The following is a 21,233-nucleotide window of genomic DNA, read 5'->3' on the forward strand; positions in this document are numbered from 1 at the left end:
ATCTAAGATAAGTTCTCCCTCCCCTCCTCTATCACACATCTAAATTGTGGTCCCTCATTAGAATATTTGCATGATTAAAAGTATATATTTAGAGGAAAATATTTCCTTAAGCTTAACACCTAACTTGTGAAGGTATATATATTTTAGAAAGTTATCCACAGACTTTCAAATCTGATGCTGGTTTTGCCTGTTTACATTTTGATAAAGTAGTATAATCTTCAAAAATAAGTTATGTACTCAGTTAATCTCTATTCGTCTTTGTCAATGAATTCCTAAAGTAGCTTGCAGTAGCAAAGAAAGGTAATGGGACAGTAACAAAAGTGATAAAGGAGGAATGAAGGAAACGTGTCACTTAAAATGATTCACTTAGAAATGGAGAAATTCTGCATGTTCTAAACAAGGCCAGTGGAGCAGTCTACATATAACATGTAATTGACATTTGTTGTAGGAAAAACTAATTTTCTATTTAATAAAATATTAAAAATTTTTAATAGCCTCAAATGTTTCATTTTGGATGAGCTCATGTACGTAGATGTATAGGTGATAGTATTGGCTTATTTATAATGTTAGAAGTCCCTCAGAAGTGTACTTGTGCTTTCCTAGATATATAATTAATTTCAGTTTGTGTTTTGTACATATCTTATGGAAGTAGAGTGTTCAATTAGTTGCGTCCTTTTTCTACATATCCTTATGTCTGTATATTGTTTGTGTTAGATGGCAGTTTCCTAGAGGGTAGGCCAGAATCTGCTTAAAATTTGCAGAATATCACATAAGTGTGATACATACGATTTTAGGATGACAATGACATAATGGTTATTTTTATGTCATAAACTTTTAAATGTAAGGAGGACACTCACAAACCATTTCAAGGACAGAACATAATTAATTTAACCACGGTGAAAGGGCTAATGAACTCTAAAGAATGCAAAGGTAGAAAACTTGCTTAAACTTGCTTGTACATCAAATCAGTCATGCTAGCAGCAAGCTATAGGGTAATATAATTTGTATAAGATGAATTCTGATTGTAAACTTGCAGTTTACAATAATAATTGCATGCCTCCATTCATATTACTTTTCTTATAAAGTACCTTTGTTATCAGTTACACATAAAGTACCTTTACTTGTAGATAGAGTTAATTAAGTGAAAATACTCCATATGCTAAAAAGTGGTAAGGGGCTGTTAGATGAGAGAGGTGTGACAAGTTTCTTATCACATGATAGACTTAATAGAAGGTATCTACCTATATTCATGTGTATAGCTATCTACATGTATATAATCTAGCTACCCACTTACCTATCTATTTATCTGGATTGGCAGCCTTTTTAAAGTTTAACCTGTTTGTCTTTCTCTGTTCCTTCATTTCAGTTTCATTCCTTGTTATTTGGAGACAGTATGAGGTAAATTATTCCTGGAAGGAAAGGCATTTTTGTAGATAGATAATTTTTTTCCAAACTGCTTATTCTAACCATTCTTTCTGTTTATCAAAGAACAATTAAGTAAACTGACTATTAAATATTTAAACAACTAAACACATGGGCAACCCACTGGATCAATTAATTTTACAGCATACATTTCAGAATGCCTTTTATTATGATGCTTTCAAGTACAGTAATCTATAGGTATGAAAGTATGTTCTAAAAAAATCCAGAAATATTTTTGAAAAGCACTTTTGAATTCCTTTCCGTTATTCTGTGATATTTTCCCCTCATGTTACAAAATTACATCTAATTAATCCATATTTCCAGAGAGCAAGGGATAGAAAATACTTTCTTTAGTATGAAATATGAAGTGGTTTTTTTGAGGGAGAGGAATTAATCCATCCTGAACTTCCTTTATTTTTTTCTTCTAACTTTATTTATTTATTTTTTTTGGCTGCATTGGGTCTTCGTTGCTGCACGCAGGCTTTCTCTAGCTGCGGCGAGTGGGGGCTGCTCTTCATTGGGGTGTGTGGGCTTCTCATCGTGGTGGCTTCTCTTGCTGCAGAGCACAGGCTCTAGGTGCGTGGGCTTCAGTAGTTGTGGCACGCAGGCTCATTAGTTGTGGCTCACAGGCTCAGTAGTTGTGGCGCACAGGCTTAGTTGCTCTGTGGCATCTTCCCGGACTAGGGCTCGAACCCGTGTCCCCTGCATTGGCAGGCAGATTCTTAACTGTGCCACCAGAGAAGCCCCTAACTTTGTTTTCATTATTAATTTCTCCTTTGTTTATGATATAAAGTGCCAGACTCAAAAAGGTTGAACTGTATTAAAAATGACTCTGAGGATAAATTGTGAACCATGTCTGTTAATCTTTTTCTGTTTTCAAAGACACATGTTGTCCCAAGAATTTGTTCAAAAGTGGTGTTTATATAAATACTTGCTTTTATTTACAGTAAATGTGAATTGTTTTCTCTAGGAAAGAAAATGATTACTTTTTCAAAGGTTGCAAACTTGGCAAGTTGACAAGTTGTCTGATTACTTGCTGGTTAGTACAAGCAGTGCCTTCAAAGAGTGTGACTGCCGCCCAACCGAGCAGATAGATACGTCAGGCTTCCGTGCAGGAGGACTTCCTGTTCGCCTCTCTCGCCAACCTTTTCCTGTCTCTCCACAGCCTTTCTCTCTTTCTCTCAGACTTTCCCCCTGGCTTTTCCTTACTTTGTATTTTCCTTGCTTCATCTTTCTCTTCTGCTTCTTTCTCTCCCTCCTTATTTCCTTTTCTTTTTGACTCTTTAATTTTTACAACTTTGAAGGAGAAGAAAATGGTAGAAAGGACATTTTGAGCAAAATACTTTATTTTTCAGTATAATGAATAACCTTTGAGTAATCTTTAGATTTCTGGACTTCCCAGTATACGTTTAGTTAGCTTGAAATAAGAAAATGTTTAAAGGAGAAGCTAGAATACGAGGCTTATGATCCCTTCTTGGAGAAGACCTATCTATGTAGCTATTTTCTGGGGATATGTAAGTAAATAAATAAATATCCTATATGAGTTACTCCAAGTACTCATGTAGTAATATGTATTACTGTGTGTATTTTTCTAGTACTGTGTATATTTTATTTATATATATATATATATATATATATATTAAATTTTGAAGACAGGTTATATTTTATGAATAAGTACACTGCACATACATTCTTTTTACTGACTTTGATAACAGATATTTAAATGTGTATTTTTCCAGTCATTTAATCTTCATCATATCTATCTTAATCATACCTGTAAATCATTTCAAAAGGCTTTCGTTTGTAGCACTGTGACATTGATGAGATTATCAATTATGAAGTATTGAGAAAACTGACATGTAATTGTTTATTTCTAATTATGCTAGTCAAAGCAGCACATCTTAGCATAATACGTAAGAGGTGTGGAACGTAAAGGTGGAATCTGATGACATCTGATGCCTCTGGAAAACCAGTGTCTAAACACTGTGGTACCTAAAATATCATTATTAAATAGTTAAATAATATAACAATTATTCTATGAAAATGATTGGTCATCACTACTAAAGATTTTGGTAGGGATGCCATATAGCTATGAAGTAGGCTAACAGACGTTTGGTAACGTCCACTCTTTCTCCTTCTGTCTCTGTCAAGGTGCCTGTGTCGGTGGCCATGATGACTCCCCAGGTGATCACCCCTCAGCAAATGCAGCAGATCCTTCAGCAGCAAGTCCTGTCTCCTCAGCAGCTCCAAGCCCTTCTCCAGCAGCAGCAGGCAGTCATGCTGCAGCAGGTAATGTGGATTACCTGCTTTGGAGTGCTAGCACCCGTGTTGACAGTGTCATGGGCATATATGACAATTCCTTCTCCACTGGAAAGGACAACCTGTCAGCATGCTAGAACACAAATGTAGCATGTTAATTGCAGAACTGAGTAGTAAAATTTAGATCCCTTATTCTTTTTAAATTCATTAAGGTCTAGAGTAAGAGTAAGAAATAGGTACCATTTCAACATGAGATAAAGCAATATTTAAATATTCAACTACTTAGGTGCTTTGGATTTAGAGCCTTGCCAACAAAAGTGCAAAGAGACTTACAGATAATTGTTGCTTTTGAAATTTCTAACCCTTCAACCCTCCTTTGAATTCACATAAGTATGAAATTGGAACTGGCTATTTTGTTACAGTAGGGAAAGTAATGTCCCAAACTTTCCTTTCCACAATAAATTCAGATTTTAGGAATAGAAGTAGCTACTAACTAGAACAAAGTTGAACAGCTGAGCCACCAATTCATGAGGTTAATCTTTTTTTCAATAGCAAAACTAATGTTCCTAATATGTACATCATTAGAGCTTTGAGTTCATATAAAGTGGGCTTTATGTTATAGACTTACTTCTCATACAGAAAATAATGTGCTTTACCTAAATTCTTAAAGATTTGACTTGCTATGTTCTGTGATGATGACCACAGGCCAGTTACGTATATTTCTAAGTCTGACGTTCTCCCGTCCATCCGATGGATTACAATTTTTTTCCCAGTAAGAAACGGTCACTCTAATTTTATGTAACTCTATAGTTGGTTCTTATAAATGGTAGAGTAGACCCTATTTTGATGTGCTATTAACGCTGCAGATATAACCATCGAGGGTATTCATTTGGCCCTAGCCATTTAGAATACAGATCTTCTATACCCTTTCGTTTAGGATACTTTGGAGTCTGGATTGGAAAGTTTCAGAGCTGCCTTGGCAGAAACAATGTATGTGTAGATCTGTCTCCTGGAATCCAATGCGTATCTGTCGTTGTTCTTGTGAGACGCATCTTAATGGAGACTCGACCCTGTGCCAGTCTAGAGGAGTTTAGGAGGTTTATAATACATGCAACTTTTGCCTTTATTTATTAAAGTCAAAATGGTTTATTCAGCAACAACTACAAGAGTTTTACAAGAAACAGCAAGAGCAGTTACATCTTCAGCTTTTGCAGCAGCAGCAACAGCAGCAGCAGCAGCAACAGCAGCAGCAGCAACAGCAGCAGCAGCAGCAACAGCAGCAGCAGCAACAGCAGCAGCAACAACAGCAGCAGCAGCAGCATCCCGGAAAGCAAGCGAAAGAGGTAGGATCTGGCCGGCTCACCCACGCAGAGGAGGGCGAGGCTGGGAGGGGCCCTCGGAGGCCAGGGCAGCGTTAGACCCTCCTATCACCAGGCTCTTGCTGTCCAAGATGCATTATGCTACATTTGTACTGAGCTTCATAACAGTAACAGGAGAGCTCTCCTGCTCTACTTTTTTTGCAGCGTGGGACTTGAGAGTTACGATCCAATGCTGCTGTCGTCTCCTGTTCACTAATGAATCACAGTGTACAAAGAGCAAGCTGTGTGGTGGACAAAGTACTGATTATCTCGTATCCACCCGAGAACCGAAGTTGGTGAGGGAACCTTATCTTTCTCAGTGGTGCAGCTCAGAGGACAGGCATGCAAATTGAGCCTGTGGTTGGGAGTTGTGGGGGGGGAGGGGAAGCCAGGGAGAAAGTGGTTGAGCCCAGATTTCAAAGTCACAGGCCCCTGATTAATGAACTGCTACTGTAGGTTTGGAGTGGCGAGTAGAAAGTTCCAGTTTGATATGCTCATAAATCAAACTGACAAGCTGGCTTCTCAGGCCTAGCTTGTGCTTGTCAGCAAACTGCATCAAATATAAACATAATACAAACAAAACAGTTGAAGTAGTTAAATTGATCAGCAGGTAACAGAGCCGTTGTCTTCAAGCTGCCCATTATGCAAACGTACAGGAAACAGTTTTGACCCCCTGAGGCTTTGTTTCTGTTTGGATTTGTGAATAGAATTTCAGACAGCCATCAACTACAGAATAGAAATTGCTCCCTTATTTCTCCGGAGGCTTTGGGCAATCCACATGACTTGCTCCGTTATGCAGTCTGTTTTCCAGTGAGCGCATCAGAAGTTTCTCTTTTCCCCAAACTAAAAAGGAAAGGTCTTTCACAGCAGCTTGTCTTTCTCTGAAGTATGACTGCCTTCTCATACCCTCCCGAGTCCAAAAGAAGTCTGCTTTGTCTTGTGATGCCTCACAAAATGGGAACTTACACTTTTCCTTCCAGTAAGGGGCACTTTTTTTGGCCTTGAACATAATTCTACCTTTCATATATTCCAATAAGAGAGAAGAGGAAGAGAGAGAGCTAACAGGCCTGTCCTATGAAGGCTACATCCCAGTTTACTAATAGGTCACTAGAGACCACGGTCATGGACTTCTGCAGATCAAACTTATTCAGTTGGAAAAAAAACAAAAGTGTTGTTGAGGTGGACTGTTTCCGTAAAGTGTCATTCTTTGAGTCTAAGTAAATTTTCTATCATCTGCAATAAGCCTATTTTTAAGAAGTCTGAACTTTCGTGACACACTTTCTCTAGACCTTGTTCCATCCCCTTTCAGTGCAAGTTCCTTGGTTCTCTGTTGCTGTGTTAATATTTGAAAGAAAAGCAACTGAAAATCTAGAGCTTGCTCACATTCTGCCCTTGAGCTTTGACAATGGGATGACCGTTCACAAACGTACCGGGGCGATGAAAGAAGCTTACGTATCGCTGTAGGAGGGCTGTTTGCACAGACCCTGGTCTCTGCCGTCCATTCGCTCACTGGGTTGGGTTTTCTGACACCAGCAGCAGCAGCAGCAGCAGTTGGCGGCCCAGCAGCTTGTCTTCCAGCAGCAGCTCCTCCAGATGCAGCAACTCCAGCAGCAGCAGCATCTGCTCAGCCTTCAGCGTCAGGGACTCATCTCCATCCCACCTGGCCAGGCGGCCCTTCCTGTCCAGTCGCTGCCTCAAGGTACATATAAACCGCCGCGCACGCTCCATTTCTCAGCTTGCACTTGCTGCCACTGTGTGGCCTGTCTACCTTATACCTTGAGAACTTTCGTTTTTATAACCTTTATGTTTATTATTAAAGCATGATTGTTATGAAAATGAAAACACGACGATCCAAAACCTTTGGGACGCAGCAAAAGCAGTTCTAAGAGGGAAGTTTATAGCAATACAGTCCTACCTCAGGAAGCAAGAAACATCTCAAATAAACAACCTAACCTTACAACTGAAGCAACTAGACAAAGAAGAACAAACAAAACCCAAAGTTAGTAGAAGTTTGGAGTTTGGGATTAACATATACATTCTACTATGTATAGAATAGATAACCAAAAAGGACCTGCTATATAGCATAGGGAACTCTACTCAGTATTCTGTAATAACCTGTATGGGAAAAGAATCTGAAAAAGAATAGATACATGTATATGTATAACTGAATCACTTTGCTGTACACCTGAAACTAACACACATGGTAATTCAACTATACTCCAATATAAAATAAAAATTAAAAAAAGAAATGACTGTTAACATGGTTGCATGCCCCTTTTTCTTGAGACTCAGAAGTTTTACTCCACATTGCTTTTTAAGTGTGCAGTAAACCGCTTTCAAGTGCTTTGTTAGATATTAAATGTGTATTTATTAGTCTTATGGAAGACTATGTATAAGGGCAACACAATTCAAGCTACTGAATTCAAGCTATTGAATACACACTGAAGATCTGCAGGGAATAGGATTAGTGGGAAGGCTAACAACACTCCATTTAACATAAGTGAGCTGATAGGAGTTTTGGTGGACAACTGATAAGAAAAAGATAGACGCTCCTAATCTTCACGCTATATATAAAAGGAAGGCTTTATGTATTTCTACAGAGCATAGTCCCAGTTATGCTTTGGGGGACCTCATCATGCATCCTGGGACCATATTGATCCTCCTTTCTCTAAAAGGATATTGCGTATACATGTACTGTATTGTGAATTACAGCTTTAGAAAGCTGGCAATTGTATTCTTGTTTTTCTGATAAGAAAGCTTCGGATGTACTTTGATAATTCAATAATACAATACCATACAAATATACAATTGTATATATTCATTATTTGAGTCAACTTTTGGGAAATGGAAAGAGTTCTAAGTAAAAAAAAAAAAAGGAAATAGAATGGTAAACAGAATCATTCTTCGTGTGCTAAAATTCTCAATACAGGTAAAAGTCATGTATCCATAAACATCCTAAAAGCATATTCTAATTTCCATTTGGATTTTGTTGGAACAACTTTAATCCAAGTGAACTTTCATTCAAGTCACTTATATTTGTTCCAGAGGGGCTCACATTGCACTAGTACTTGCTGTGCATTTTTCTGACTCTATAGGATACACTGAAGAAAATCAAGAACAATTAAATATACAAAAATTATAATTAGGTTAATAAAAGAGTCTTTTAAATACACATAATTATTATTTTGGGCACATTAAATTATAAATATTGTGGTAAATGTTTTTCTTTTTATTTATCAAATTACTGTCTCCATGGCTTATTTTTCCCAGAATTCCTCTTTCATTTGACTTCAGATCCTCTAATTCACCTGACTGAATCACTCCTAGGAAATCAAGAAAGATAAAGTTTAAATAGTGAAAGAAGGGGCTTCCCTGGTGGCGCAGTGGTTGAGAGTACGCCTGCCGATGCAGGGGACACGGATTCGTGCCCCGGTCCAGGAAGATCCCACATGCCGCCGAGTGGCTGGGCCCATGAGCCATGGCCGCTGAACCTGTGCATCGGGAGCCTGTGCTCCGTAACAGGAAAAGCCACAACAGTGAGAGGCCCGCAAACCCAAAAAAAAAAAAAAAAAAAAAAAAAATAGTGAAAGAAAAACAAGGCAATAAACCTACTTTTCTGTGTCATTCCAAAGAGAATTGGAATAAACCATAGCGTCACCACAGCAGTGAATGTTCTATTCACAAATAATTGTTTTTATGGAAAAATAAATACAACTTGAGGACAAAGAAAGAAATAAGGTTTAAAAAATAAAAGTGTTTATAAATTAGTTCAATGTAAATATAGAGTTCTTTCATAGAAACTGTACTAAAACAGAAGCAATAAATTTATGTCATTGATTTTCTTAGTAAAATTTAAATAAAGTCTATAGTTGGGATCTGGGTGTTTTTCTCTCCTCAATAGGGAAATATAATTTTATTTGAGTAAAACCATTCAAACAAACATTTCAAGAATGTTTAAAATAGATGTTCGTAGAAACAAGATGTAATTATCTAAAATATATTTGTTAAACTGCATTCTTCCAAAACAAGCATAGAAATATCTTGAGAACAAGAATATTCATTATGATATAACCATTCTAATAGTGTTCAAATGAAAACTTTCTCTAATTTCTGAGCCTTCTTTTGATAGCATTATCTTCCTTTTTTTCTTCTATTTGTTTTTTTGATAGCATTATCTTCCTTTTTTTCTTCTATTTGTTTCTTCTATTTGTTTCTATTTGTCTATTTGTTTTTTCTTCTATTTGTTTTTTTTTCTATTTGTTTTCTTCTATTTTTTTCTTCTTTTGATAGCATTATCTTCCTTTTTTTCTTCTATTTCTTTTTTCTTCTATTTTTTTCTTCTATTTGTTTCTTCTATTTTTTTTTCTTCTATTTATCTTGCGAACAAGAATATTCATTATGATATAACCATTCTAATAGTGTTCAAATGAAAACTTTCTCTAATTTCTGAGCCTTCTTTTGATAGCATTATCTTCCTTTTTTTCTTCTATTTGTTTTTTTCCTTCCAGTTTTATTGAGATATAGTTTACATACAGCACTGTATAAGGGGTGCAGCATAATGATTTGACTTACATACATCATGAAATGATTGACTTACAGCACTGGGTTAGTTCCTGATCTGCACAACGTAGTGATTTGCTATTTCTCTACCCAACAAAATGATCACCACTTACTTTCTTCTATTTGTATTCTCTGTAAGATATATGAGAAATAAAACTCACAGAATGGAGAACGTTGAGGGAAAGGAAGTAAATCTGAAAACATATCTGGGTTTGAGCAGAAAGTGTATTTTTTAAGAAACATTTTTAATTGAAGTGTAGTTGATTTACAATGTTGTGTTAGTTTCAGGTGTACAGCAAAGTGATTCAGGTATATATATATATATATATATATATATATATATATATATATATATATATATATATATATATATTCTTTTTTAGATTCTTTTCCCTTACAGGTTATTACAAAATATTGAGTATAGTTCGCTGTACTATACAGTAGGTCCTTGCTGGCTATCTATTTTATGTGTAGTAGTGTGTATATGTTAATCCCAAACTCCTAATTTATCCCTACCCACCACTTTTCCACTTTGGTAACAATAGATTTGTTTTCTGTGTCTGTGGGTTTATTTCTGTTTTGTATAGAAGTTCATTTGTATCATTTTTTATTTTTAGATTCCACATATAAGTGATATCGTATACTTGTCTTTCTCTGTCTGGCTTACTTCACTTAGTATGATAATCTCTAGGTCCAAACAAAAAAGATGGAAGTCATCATTGTGTTTTCAGCTGTTTAGATGAATGTGTGAAAAGTGCCATTGTGGAGAGTCCCATCAGCCCAACACAGGTGGAATGTGTTATAAACCAGTGACAGTAAAGGAACATAAGTTCATAGTACTCTTCTGGAATCTCAGAGTGGGAGAAAATGAAGAAATAATTGTTAAATAATGTAAGCGCTGAATCATTTCTGCCTCAGTTACTGGTTATTTTGGACAATTAATATTTTTTTTTTATCAATATTCAGTTCACTTTGCCTCAGGTTTTTGGTTGGCTGATTAGCTACAAATAATAGCCATGTGAAAACCAAGCAGGATTAACACGCAGTGATGATATTCTCACTGTATCTTTAAAAATATGCCATAAGTATGGCATAAAAATATGCCATACTTACCCCATGATTTAACACAGCTTGCTCAGACTACTTTTAAAGTTCGTTTCTTTCAACTGTATAAAAATATGTACATGAGAATCAGATAGATGTAACAAAATTATAATTTTGATAAGGAGATTTACAGACATTTTTCTCTATATTGCAAAATGATGTAATGTATTTTATCATTTTAAAGTAAGGCATTTTAAATATTAAGCATTTTAAGTCATCATGAACATTACTATAATATTGGATTTTAATGTGAAATAGGCAATTAAATTACGATCTCTAAGTATGTATATAGAGTGACTGTAGGTATACAGAAGTCAAAAAAGGATGGATTTGTAAATCAATCTTGAATAAAATACTGATTATAAAGCTATTTGATATAATGTGTACTTTAAATATCAACTAGCAATTAATTAGTGACATATTTTCGTGACTCAGTACCACTGTCTACAGGTTAAAAAATAGGAAATTATTGTGACATGCACTTTAAACTTTGATATGTTTTTGATATAAGATAGAAGTCAGTGTATCCCAATACGCAATATATTCATAGGTTTAGTATTACTATAGGGATATATATACACACACACACACATATATATTTGTATATGTGTATATATGTTTAATTCCAACTTTTAAAATATTTTTGAATTTGTAGAAGCTATCTAAAACAACCATTTTCATTACCAATCTGAAAGACCAAACAGGGAATGCTAGGTAACCAGCCAGTCCTGTTTTAAACTAACACCTTGTAGAACTAGATGAGCTTGGAATCTGTTGAACAATAAAGAAAATGATATCTTTTTAAATAAAATATAATAATGTCCTTCATGCTGAGTTAGGACTGTGCTGAAGTTTTTCTTTGGCATCAGTATTCAGCCAAAGTCAGCTATTTGGCTTGGACTTCATGCTTTGCTTATGGAAATCTAAATAGCCAAATGGCTACTTGAGCACCACTCTGGCATCCTTGATTTTTTTGCTTAATCTGTGATCACGGGCTTACATAGAACATATATCTAATCAGGGTAACAGCACCAGCACTAAGAACAATGTACGTCATGCAGAATTATTGTTACCATTTTAGTATTCCCTTTCAAATACCAGTAAATCTTCTATTTGTAATTTAGGAAAATCTCCTTTGGGGTTTTACATGCTGAAAACAACATCAATGAGCTAAAGTTTGAAGGTACATTTATTATAGTCGGAGTAAAACTTTGCAAAGTTACTTGTGAATGCTGTTATGCATAAAAACTAACTTAGGGATAAATAAATACATAGGGATATATTAAAAATATGTTGAGTTAGTTGTTGAGAAAATTTAAATGAGATAGGAAGAGGGAGATTAAATTATGTCATAATTCTAATTGTTGTAGAATTGTTTAGTATACTAACATACGTATATTAAAATAGGTTTAATGCCATTTAGGCCATCTGTCTTAAAAAAAAAGTTCTATTTGTCAATTCTTTATGTGTTGAGGGAAGACTTAAAAGGAAAACGTCAACTTTGCCACATTAAAATGTCATGATCAAGAAAAATAAGAAGTCATTGCTTTTGTAATAGAATATCAAACTGTAAAAATGTAGCCTGTAAAAATTTTCATAGTAAAATCATAGCAGGAATTTTTTTATATCAGATATATTCCTGTATCCCAGAAATTCTTTCCTTGGTGGAGATATTTGCCTTTGGTCTCAGTTTCAGCCAAATAGCTATTTTTACTTCTTGTAATTCAGCATTTGGACGAAATGTGTATTAGGTACACCTGTCATTGAAAGTACATTTTAAAGATGGGCATTTTACGTACAGGTTATAGTAAGCCCCTAGTCAAATACAGATCAATAAGATGTTAGGTTTGGCAAATTATAAATGAACACTTGGCTTTCTGAAGGTAGCTCAGAAACTGGAATAATGGTTGCCACTGGAGAGGTACTGGGGACCCAGAGGTCAGGGCTGGTAGGGAAATTTAATTTTACAATGCATACCCTTCCCTGTGATTCAATTATTTTGGCCATGCGTGTATACTAGTTTTTCAAAATGTAAAATTTAAGGTGAAAAGTGAAAATTAATGATAATATTTCAATAATTTCAAGTATTGAATATTAAATCATTCAATAAAATATGTGAATAATACAAATATTTTTACCAAAATTCACTTTTATTACTTTTAATTGTAAATAACCCTAGAAAATAAATTAATTAAAAATTCACAGTAGACTGACTTTATATCGTACTATATTAAAATTATTTATTTAATATTAAAAAGTAATTACTGGATGTAAAAAATAAAAGGACGTGGAAAGGATCATTTATTTCTGAGTGTGAAAAAGATGCTCATGTAATTTTTACCAATACGTGAAACTTTTACCTCTTGTATGCCCCAAGAATGTATAATCTAGATATGAATGATAAAATTTTCATTAATTCTTAGCACAGTGCTTGGCACCCAGTACTCTGCAAACTCTAACTCTAGAAATAAAGAATTGTTATTTAATTGTTTTATCTGTCATATTATATGCAATTTGATTAGGAATTCTTCTTTTTATTCTCTCAACTCCTGGAAAAAGAAACTTTTTTTTTTTTGCGGTACGTGGGCGTCTCACTGTTGTGGCCTCTCCCGTTGTGGACCACAGGCTCTGGACGCACAGGCTCAGCGGCCATGGCTCATGGGCCCAGCTGCTCCGTGGCATGTGGGATCTTTCCAGACCGGGGCACGAACCCGTGTCCTCTGCATCGGCAGGCGGACTCTCAACCACTCCGCCACCAGGGAAGCCCTGGAAAAAGAAACTTTTTAATGCTTATTTGTAGTCCTGGCAGTGAATGAAGCCAAGTCACCATACAAAAGTAGAACAGGGTTTCTCAATTTTTTGTGGGCACGGAATTTTTAAATTATGAAATTATAAAACTTTTCAGCAGTGGTATTATATGTATATTTCCTTGAAATATGTTTTAAACGAAAAATGAATAATCTTCACTTAAGATTTTAAGTTGACTATTATTCTGTGATACTCTAGTCCACTGATTCCCGGATTGTGCTTGCCACTACACTAGTGTTCTGGTCCACTGAACAGCTCTTTTATTTATTTATTTATTTATGGCTGTGTTGGGGCTTCCTTGCTGCGTGTGGGCTTTTCTCTAGTTGTGGCAAGCCGGGGCTACTCCACATTGCGGTGCGCAGGCTTCTCATTGTGGTGGCTTTCTCATTGCGGAGCATGGGCTCCAGGTGCGCAGGCTTCAGTAGTTGTGGCATGCGGGCTCAGTAGTTGTGGCTCACGGGCTCTAGAGCACAGGCTCAGTAGTTGTGGCGCACGGGCTTAGTTGCTCCACCGCATGTGGGATCTTCCTGGACCAGGGCTCAGACCCATGTCTCCTGCATTGGCAGGCGGAATCTTAATCACTGAGCCACCAGGGAAGTCCCTGAACAGCTCTATTAAGTAACATTCATTGAGTGTTTACTCACGGCAGTCACTCATATAGGCGCTGGGAATAAAGCCATGCTGAAAACAGACAGCAAACTCTGCCATCATAAAACTTACATTTTAGTGTAAAAAATGTAACAAGACAGACTGTAGAAGACAGACAACAAATAAGTCAAGTAAAATATATAGTGGTAACTGCTAAGGAGAAAAATTAAAAAGCAAGGATAGGAAAAAATTAAGCAACCACAGGAGATGGGAGGAGTTGAACTTGTAGACAAGGTAGCCAGGGGCTGTGTGAGTAATGACCTGAAAATGTGAGGGGAACTCGGCCATGTATTAGCTCTTGAACAAAAGTTACTTAACTTTTCTGTGCCTCAGTGTCCTCATTTCTAAAATGAAAATAGTGATGGTAATGATAACAACAATAATAGTGGTTTGGGCATTACATTAGTTATTATGTATGAAGCCTTTGGAAAAGTAACTGGCATATGAGAAGCACTATATAAGTATCTGTTAAATAAAACGGACAAAGAAACCTGCTAGAGGAGTGAGTTGGGGTCAGAGGAGCTGAAAAAACAGGAGCTTAGTTTTGGACATGTAAGAATTGAGAATTTGTTAGGGTTATGTGGAGATGCCAGATAGGCAGCCTGCAATTCAGGGAAGGGGCCTGGGTTGGAGATCACTTGAATCCTAAGCCTATACCTGGTATTTAAAACTGAAATAAATTAGTGTAATTGTAAAAAGAATTTGTTGAGTTAATTTTTTTCCTTCAAACATATTTGCAAAACACTGAGTTAAAGAAAGAGACTCAAGTTTTCTTTGTTACTAGACAGGTATCTCAGAACTGTTTTACTTGCTAACATGAACCACGGGTCTCCAAGATGGAAACAACAGACTTCTGAGATCTCTTAGACTAACAGCATTTCGAGAGTACTGTTCCATAGAACACAGTTACTGCCTGAAAAAGTAAATTACTTCTTGCCTAACATCAAAACATAAAAAACTCCCCAAACTTTCAAAATGCTGCAAAATGGATTGGCTAGTTGTTTCATTTTCATAAATAGTTTTGTATCCATAGAAAATAGCTAAGCAAGTTGATGCGAAAACTTTGTCTCATGGGCAATGTAATAGTTTACTTAAAAAAAAATTCCCCCCAAATTATTTGTACATTGGAATCATCTGTGGAGCTTCAAAAGCTACTAGAAATTGTGATTTGATTTGTTGGGGCTATGGTCAGGGCACTGGAAATTTTAAAAGATCCCCAAGTGATTCTAATATGTAGATGCTTTGGGGAGCTAGTTTCACTAACAGGAATCTCTTTTTGACATTATTTATTCTCTGTCCCTTATTTAAAATAGTTAAAATTAAATATTTAAAATATATAAATATTTAATATTTTTAAAATATTCTTTTAATTAAGGATCGTTATTTGGATGGTGAGCAGGTTATTTATTTATCAAATGTTTATGTACCTACTGTTTGTCACCCTATCATTGTGATATCATGGTGATACCACTAATTTTCAAGGCAAATGAATAGTACAATGGATTTCTACTTTTAGAAGGGAAGTGGATACTTAGGTTAACTAAATTATTAATAAAATCCAGAAACTAAATTATTAATAACATCTTTAACTGGTATAGTTTCAAAAAACGTCTAAGAGTCTTTAGCCAAAATATAAAATGTTATTAGCCACTCAGCCTGTTAGAATCAACTAGTACCATTTATAATTCTTTAGACATTGGCCTTATAGGAGAGCAATGGTTATAAATAGTGTGACCTTTAAGAGTCACAGAACTTCCATGTGCAAACCAATATGTCTTCGAGAACTGTATGAACCCGTTGTAATCAATTAAATCAATAACTATTTCTTGAGCACATACCAGGCACTGTTCTAGGCACTGGGGGGTCTATAAAATAAGTAAAATAAGAAATCCCTGCTCTTAGAAAATGGTGGAGGGAGACTGTAAAGCAAATAAATAATATAGTTTAGGGGCCGATTAATGCCCTAAAGAAAAAGTAGGGTGAGGTGGAAGGGCACGATAAAAGGCAGGTGGGGAGGGGCAATGGTTGATAAGTGTGGACAGAGACCTCTCACAGGAGGTGACCCTTGAACCACCTGAGAGAAGGGAGGGAAGAACTCGTGAGAAGATTTGCAACCAGAGGGGCCTAGGCTGTGAGGGCCGCCAGAGGAAAGCTCGAAAGGGAGCAAATGTTTGATGCATTCGAGAAAGAGCAGAAGGCTAGTATAACAGAATGAAACGGAGAGAGACAGCGATGGATGAGGTCAGAGAGACAGGCCGGAACCAAGTGATAACTGCCAGCACCTCATGGGCCATGGTAAGTTTTGTTGTTTTTTTTTGTCTCTAAGTTCAAAGCCATTGGAGGCTGAAAAGCCATTGGAGGCTGAAAAGCCATTGGAGGGTTTGTTGGGGAAGTGCCGTGGCCTCATTTACCTTTAGAGAGATAACTTTGGGCTGATAGATGAAAAGTAAATTAGCCAAAGCCAAGGTGAAAACAGGAAGACAGTCAGGAAGCTATAGCAGTGGTCCAGGCAAGAGCTGACGGTGGAGCGGAGAGGCAGCAGAGAGTTCTGATGCAGAGGATGTGTTGATGCTCTCACAGAAAAGGATTTACTCGTGGAGTTTTGCTGTTAGGACACATAATACATGCAGCCAGGTAACAAAAAGTCATGGTCAGAAAAGTTTCAGCATCCCAGGTTAAAGCTAGAATTAAAGCAATCTTTATATAGAAATTATTTCCTATGTAACAGAAATACCTTTCTTTATTAACCCATCCTCTTCTTTTTAGAAAAAACAGCTTTTAATAACTTTGGGAATCTGAGTTACCCTGTCTTGTCTTTAGTCTCAGGCCATGTCTTAAAATCGTGAGGAGCCAGAATCACCAGAATGGTAGCTTTCAGTAACACTGTCTGTTTGAAATTGTGATAGGCATAGCGGTTTAAGGTTTCCACTGTGACGAATAATTTGACCAGAAATTATGTTTGGAACAGTGAGAATTCTTCTGTTGCTCTGGGCTACTAACCACTATGTCTAGATCAATGATTTTTTCCACTTGCAGGGGTAGGGGTGAGAGAGTTCTCCTCACCATCGTACTCTGTTATCTTTCCCCAGTCTCCCCTGCCTATTCCAAGCCACTTCACTCTCATGCAGCTCTCAACTGATCAGCGTCACTAGAGCATCTGATGTGGGGGGGAGGGGCAGGGGAAGTTTGATTAGCATTTCCATCCTTATATCAGATATTGTAGATGAACACAGTAATATAAAACATAGATTTTGGACCCACAGGGCATCATGTTTGAATTCTGTCCACTGGTTATGAGCTTAGTGACTGGGGAAACACATTTAATCTTTCTGAGCCTCCATGCCCTCATCAATAAAATGTAATGATTCCTAATGTCAGGTGAGGTTAATTTAGATTATGAATGTAAAGCGCCAGAATATAGTAGATGCTCAATAAATGATAGCAATTATAATTACAAGTACATTTCCTCCTGTATATCTTTATTCAGCAGTTTTCATATTTTTAATAAAATATTTTAGGAGCAAAGGCATTCAAGTCAGACTGCCTGGATTGAAATCCCAGCTTTATCACACATAAGCTTTGTGACCTTAGATATATTTTTGAACCTCTCTCCCTCTTTGCTTCCTTATCTGTAAATAAATTGGTTACAATAAAAGTGTCAGCTCCATTGGACTGTAGTAAGGATTAAGGAGCATAAGGTATATAAAGAATATATGAAGGCACAGAAATTGGCATATATAAGTAATGTTTTGTAAGTCAAATACTGTAAATAACAGTCTCTCAATTCCTTATTTCAAAATTACAGTGAAAAGCTAAAGTCTTGTACCTAGCTTTTCTATTTTCATTCATCATAAGTCAGGTAAATTTGCATAATCTGAGCCAGGAATTTGTTTAAAATGAGTAGTTGATTTATTCTATCAGTCATAAAATGAAGGAGAAATTTAGATATTATCTGATTAATTGATCCATGTAAGTTAGAATATTGGCTTATTCAGGACCTCAAAATGAAATTCAGTTATTTCCTTGGCCATTCTGAGAAAGATCAAAATAACTAGATAATTGTCAAATCTATTTTTCTTTTGACTTGAATGTTTGCTGTTTTCCCCTGACATTTGTGTTTCCCACCTTACTTCTTTTTTCGTTTCTTTTGATATGTGTTATTTCCAAATGTTCTTTCAGTTCCTCACTGATAAAAACTTCATACTAGCAATAAGTAAAAGCTTGAAAAAAGTTAGTTAAAAAGTTAAAAGTTGAATAGTTTAATTTTCAAATGGAACTTGCTGTGTTTTTTTTCTACTGATCCTTGATATTATTCCCAATACTATTATTTCTAGTACTGTTCTTGAATTGGTAGTCTTTAACAAATAACTGATTATTGAAGAGGAAACGATAGTGCTGATGGTATAAAGTGGTTTATTATCATATATTAATAATTCTGGTAACATCACTTTTGTGGTTGGCCTTAATCCAATGATAATACTAAGCTCATTATATGAAATTCACTTTGTTATATTAGTGGGGCTTTCTTTCACTTTATAGCTGGCTTAAGTCCTGCTGAGATTCAGCAGTTATGGAAAGAAGTGACTGGAGTTCACAGTATGGAAGACAACGGCATTAAGCATGGAGGACTAGACCTCACTACTAACAATTCCTCCTCGACTACCTCCCCCACCGCTTCCAAAGCGTCACCACCAATAACCCATCACTCCATGGTGAATGGACAGTCTTCAGTTCTAAATGCAAGGCGAGACAGGTAAATCTCAGGAGATACATTCTGTTACATATCACCAAACTTTACTTTCACCATTTGTGAAACTAAAAATAATGATTTGTACTTAACAGGGGCAGAATGTGTAGAACAACTAATTAAATTGATAGAAACCTTTAGATTATTTGTATTTATATCATTTTCATTAGAAAAAAAGCACTTCATATACCAGCAGTTTAATGGATAGAGTGGGGAATTTACTGAAGAAAGTTATTTGTTAATAAGTGCATGCAGAATTATTGTGTCAATATATTTTTATGGCTAAAATGTTGTGATTAACCTGATTGCTGAAATGAGAACATCTTTACCATTTTAAAACTTAACCAGTTTCAAATAATTAAAGATGCATATATATCCCCCTTATATATGTTACAAACATGTGCTTACAAATCAGAGAATAGATATACATAAACATATAAACACAGGTATAATAAACCAGAAGATAGAAGATCTGGTTTGCCTTTTTTATTGTTGTGGCATGATGGAATTATAAATATATAATAAAAATGAAATTACGGTGGTAACTTTCTGAATAAATTTGCCTCAATACTCATAAAGAAAAATTATTTGATTTCAGTTACCAACACTGAGTACATTATATTAGGTAATTTTTCAACTTACTGTTTTATTTTAGTTGTGTAAAAACTGCCTTTGTAAAAGGATCACCCATGTACTTTTTTGTCCATTTAGTTCTATTTATGCAGGCATATCGTTATCTAATCAGGTCCTTTAATGTAATTTACATAAACTATAGAAGCTAAAATATTGCTCAATATGAAAACTAGCTTTTTAAAAGATGAAGCATAAGTGTAGGACTTCTTAACAGAATGGCTTAGTCTCATATGATATATAGCTGTAAAATTCATATTTAAGTGGAGTGGATTAATAGCGTTCTGTTATGTATGTGAATACCTGCCTAGCTGCCACAAACCCTTTCCCCTAAGCAAATATTTTTTCAAAGAAACGTACATATAATTACAGTACAGTTTAAGATATAATGCTATAGTTTGGTGATGTTTTTTGTCTTCCTAGAAGTATCATAAAATTTTTTTCTTGTTAGCTTTCATTATTATAAAATGGTATGCCTTTGAATGCTTTCACGCTGTTGTATTAATTGAGAGTAATTTGATGATTATACAGTTCAGAAGTTGGTTGATGTCTCTAGGATCTATCTGATATAATACTCACTTATCAAAAGTCTTGGATAATTATAGAAAGAGATAGCTAATGAATACCGTTGCAAAGTAGAATTTTTAAATCAGCTGTAACTAGCAGAAACATATATGGTTCGCACATAAATATTAAACAATGTAAATGATTCTAAAGGTCCATATCTTCCCTAAAAAGAACATTTCGAAAATCTTATGGTGATTTTCCTATTACTTTCTTAAAAACACAGGTTTTTTTCACTTGACCACATATGAATATATATATTTTTATTTAGAGGTAAATGTTACGTTAAGGTCATATGGCAGGATTAGCATATGATATTATACAGTCCTCTTAGTTTTTCATCGTTTATTAACAGTCATCTTTGGCTCTATTTCTCCTCTAATTGGAACATCATCTAGCCTTGGCAGTTGAACTATTCAATAGAACGATTAAATTTTTCTGACTGCTCTGAGCTGAATTGACCTGTTTTGACCTGTTTGTCACTGATCGTAACCTGACAGGCGCTAGCAGCCTGCAACGATTATGGCTTTTTGAGATCAATCTGATGCCATGTTCTTTTGCTGCAGCTCATCACATGAGGAGACTGGGGCCTCTCACACTCTCTACGGCCATGGAGTTTGCAAATGGCCAGGCTGTGAAAGCATTTGTGAAGACTTTGGACAGTTTTTAAAGTAGGTTTTTTACTTTTTTTAGGGGAGGGAGTGGATTGTATGGGAGTTTTAAGCAGATAGTTGTAAATGAACAAAAGAAAGCTGAAGGAAGAAAGTGAAGGTCCATCATAAGGCACACTGTAAGTTTTCTGTGTGTTCCAACAAGTAGATTAGCAAAGTCAGGCTAAGACGGTTAACTCTTCCTCTTTACCTTTTCGTGAGAACATTTTACAAATCATCCAATAAAAGTTTTTGAATGAATGAAAAAAGAAGTAGCCTTACTATAGCAGTGTCATTAATAACTGGAAGACGTGTTTGTTGGATTCACTTAAATTTCAAGGTTTCAAGAAAAATTTCCAGTAACATTATGTGAGAAGTCATATTTTATATATATATATATATATATAAAATATATATTATATATATACACATACATATATTTAAGCAAAAGACAGATTTTAAAGGTGTATTTTTTATTGCAGA

The 21,233-nt window shown here is 35.6% G+C and overlaps 1 protein-coding gene across 5 annotated transcripts in view; it reads left to right on the forward strand.

Moving 5' to 3' along the window:
- Nucleotides 1-21,233, forward strand: part of FOXP2 (forkhead box P2) — a 532,789-nt gene that overhangs the window by 463,955 nt on the left and 47,601 nt on the right. For 3 of the 5 annotated variants that reach the window (XM_073809847.1, XM_073809848.1, XM_073809850.1), the window contains 5 exons: nucleotides 3,574-3,711; nucleotides 4,836-5,024; nucleotides 6,573-6,738; nucleotides 18,699-18,912; nucleotides 20,667-20,771. In XM_073809847.1, coding sequence (XP_073665948.1) covers nucleotides 3,574-3,711; nucleotides 4,836-5,024; nucleotides 6,573-6,738; nucleotides 18,699-18,912; nucleotides 20,667-20,771 — 812 coding nt within the window. The remainder of the gene's footprint in view (nucleotides 1-3,573; nucleotides 3,712-4,835; nucleotides 5,025-6,572; nucleotides 6,739-18,698; nucleotides 18,913-20,666; nucleotides 20,772-21,233) is intronic. The other 2 variants (XM_073809849.1, XM_073809851.1) reach the window with 1 other exon arrangement.

This window comes from Tursiops truncatus, chromosome 9, assembly GCF_011762595.2.
Source record: "Tursiops truncatus isolate mTurTru1 chromosome 9, mTurTru1.mat.Y, whole genome shotgun sequence".
Lineage (NCBI taxonomy): Eukaryota > Metazoa > Chordata > Mammalia > Artiodactyla > Delphinidae > Tursiops > Tursiops truncatus.